The sequence below is a fragment of the Morone saxatilis genome, unplaced genomic scaffold, assembly GCF_004916995.1.
Source record: "Morone saxatilis isolate NCDOM2014 unplaced genomic scaffold, NCSU_SB_2.0 Contig18, whole genome shotgun sequence".
Classification (NCBI taxonomy): domain Eukaryota; kingdom Metazoa; phylum Chordata; class Actinopteri; family Moronidae; genus Morone; species Morone saxatilis.
In genome coordinates, this window is record NW_023339740.1 from 489,261 (window position 1) to 492,444 (window position 3,184).

At 40.8% G+C, this 3,184-nt stretch overlaps 1 protein-coding gene across 1 annotated transcript; it reads left to right on the plus strand.

The window, feature by feature from the left end:
• Nucleotides 1-680: 680 nt before the first annotated feature.
• LOC118328717 (CXADR-like membrane protein) lies at nt 681-1,909 on the plus strand (the record flags this gene model as incomplete). Its single annotated transcript, XM_035662603.1, is given in 2 exon segments — nt 681-838; nt 1,199-1,909. Coding segments are annotated over 2 exon segments (419 nt in total), but the record flags the coding sequence as incomplete, so codon positions are not given.
• Nucleotides 1,910-3,184: the final 1,275 nt, after the last annotated feature.

Sequence of the window (3,184 nt, forward strand, 5' to 3'; positions counted from 1 at the left end):
TTTCAATTGCAATGATTTCATTTTCAAACACTGAAAAAATGAAAATAATGAATTTTTGAAATGCAGATTTCTCTTGCTTTGTTTCTACAATTTTTATATATATGTTTTGCTAAAGAAGAAAATTAAATTACCCCAACAAAAGTTTGTAATTAGGTTGGCAAAACTTTTTTCAGTTCAGAACTTAAAAGTTCAAATTTGATTTAAAAACCCCAAATGTAGTGAAGAGTAGAGTTTTCTCAACTGTTTCTTCTACAGTGCATGTCCTGCAGAGGCACGCCTATTAAAAAGTTACAGAGCTGCAGTCCTAACATTGCTTTGAAGTATATGTGGAGATTTTTATTCATTGGGCATCCCATTGATTAAACCATTGATCATTAATCATTTTCACAAGTACAAAAGACTCACCCAAAGTTTGGATGATATAGCAATTTAATTTGGTCTAACTTTAGCAACTATGGCATACTTGTATTTATGCGGCCACAACAGTAAAAATATAAAAACTATTATTTATGTATTTGTCTCTCCAGAGGGGTAGGACCAAAGAGGGCAAATGGGCTGTTGCTTGGGCTTGGGCTATGGGAGAAGAACTCTTGGTGACTGGAAACTATTTTGTGCTGTTTGTTGTGTGATTTGTACTCAGAACTGTAATTTACTAATATTTCATGTCTGTTTCTTTATAGTTTTGCTGGGTGTGCTGACAACATGTGCCCAAACCGAGATGAAGAAGGTTGTTGGAGACAATGCCACGATGCCCTGCCACCATCAGTTCTGGGTGGGTGATGACCCCACTCTGGACATTGAGTGGTTGCTTCTGAAGCCCACCAACAGGCAGAGAGTGGTGAGTGTCTCTCCATGCCAGTGGTTCAATGTTTAATCAAGCAGCACAGAGTAAGAGAAAAAAAGCAGCTCTGATCTTTGATTTGTTGTCCAATTATTGAACATGTTAAATAATATTTCACCTAAGTATTCTTTAATACAGTTATTTGTTTAAGAAAGCAGCCTTCTGAGTCATATTAGTGCTAAATCAAATAGAAAAGGTATATTTTCATTCAAGTGAACAAACACACATCCTCTCTCTTCTGTACAGATATTATTGCTAGTTTTCATAGACTAGTTCCACATTGTTGCACTTGCTGTTTGTGTTTTACCTTATTTACCCCATCACAAACCCACACACCCATTTTACTTCCCCGACCAGGTGATTACCTACTTCGCTGGACGGGTTTTCGACCCCAATGAAGCAGAGCGTGGACGCGTAGCCTTTGCTGGAGAGTACTTAAAAGGCGATGCTTCTCTGCTGATCAGCGACTTGTCTCTGACAGACTCAGGAGAGTACAGCTGCAAAGTCAAGACTGGTGCACAGTACCACTGGAGCACCATCAGCCTCGTAGTGCTGGGTAGGTGGCAGACAGCACTTAGGTTCAATTGGAAAAACCACAGACCGAGAGAAGACTCATGAGAACACTGTGCAACTGGAGGTGTCATGAAAACCCAAAGCTGTTAGCATTAGAGCTGTTATTAAATGTAGTGCAGCATACTGTGATACCCTGAAAGACCAAAGTGTGTGTTCAGACCAATGATTTCACTTGTGGAGCTTTCATCCACTTACTGTGTAGGGGTAGAATATGACAGAGTAAAAATGGAACGAGTTGTAGCTCTCATCCTCCTTTCTTTGTGTGCAGTGTTGGCTCAGATTACTTTGAAAATTTTGTGAGTTACTGAATACAATCTACATGGTAGTCTTTGCAATTATTAACGTAATCCATTACAAAAATGTAATCTAATCTATATACTTTTGGATTCCCTTTGGACTCCTTCAAAATCGAACATTGAAAATAATGCACCTTATACTAAAGAAATGGACAAAGCCACAAAATTCCGCAAATATTATTTTTTCTCTTTAAACAATAAAAATACATTTCTCACTTACATTTGGTTAAGTTATATAACACTGTATGTCTTCTGTGATTATTTATCCACTTTTCCATGTTGAAAGCGATTGTTGTTGTTAGCATGGTTGTTCGCGGTCCACTGGCAATCCGATGATACCTTGGGTTGAGTCTCTTGACCATTCAGAGGCTGTGGCTAGAAATTAATCCAACACAGAAGTACCAAAAACTGCAGTTCCTCTAATGGTCACTTGAGGCTGGCTTCAGCAGTGAGTCAATCTCCATAAGGCCCATATTAAAATGCCCAACTTTACAGCAGAAATAAACATGGTTACAGCCTGGTACAAAAACTCTTTAGGACTCTATAGCTATTTTTTTATACAACTCAGATGTTTGAATTACATTAACCCCTATATTAATGCTTTGAATGACAGGTGGGTGTCATCATTTTTGGATTAGCTGGAGCCGGCAGAGCCAGGACTGCCAAGATGGCGACAGCTGGAGCCAACCACACTGAGCTTCACAGCGGTTCTTCACAAACCTGACTATAATATGTCCATTTTTATTGAAATTGAGAATGCCATAGAAAAGGATTTGGACTTAAATACTGACTGAGCCCCACTCAACATTTCAGTTTAAGACACTGTAGACTACCAGCTATAATTGTAAGTCCTGATTCAAAGTCCTGATTCAAAACTAGCTCCATATAAAGTCAATATTCCAAACTGGAGCAGCTACAGCAGGTCTCTCACCTCTTTTGCAGAAGCTGCTTCATCCTCTGCGTTGTCTGCATTTTCCTGTGCGTCCTGGGCCTTCTCGCCAACATTCTGCAGCAAGTCATTGAGCTTGTCCAGTTGTGGTTTCATTGGGTTTATCAGTGACGATACATCATCCAGAGCCTTCTCTGCCGGACTCAGCTGGGTTTTGGCCTGCAAGAAGAGGAACCGCTCTAAAAGTCAGTAACGCTTCTGACTAACTGGAATGAGTGAGCCACCATGTCATCCACTGTTTGGTGTATCCTTGCTTCCTACCTCAGTCAGGCTTTTGTTCAGGTTGTCTATGAGATCCCGACCATGCTGTCTCTGCAGTTCTTTCCGATTCCAGCGTCAGACAGGGAGCTCCACCGACGCCGAAGCTGCAGAGCAACCCATTCCACGTCGCCTGACGCACTCAGTCGCGTGTCCCCTGTGAACATGCTAGCAAACAGCTGTTGATAACTATGACTACAAGCCATAAGAGAAGCACTGCAAACTCCATCCAGACCAGAATCAGAGGAACGGAACTTCAGAAAGACC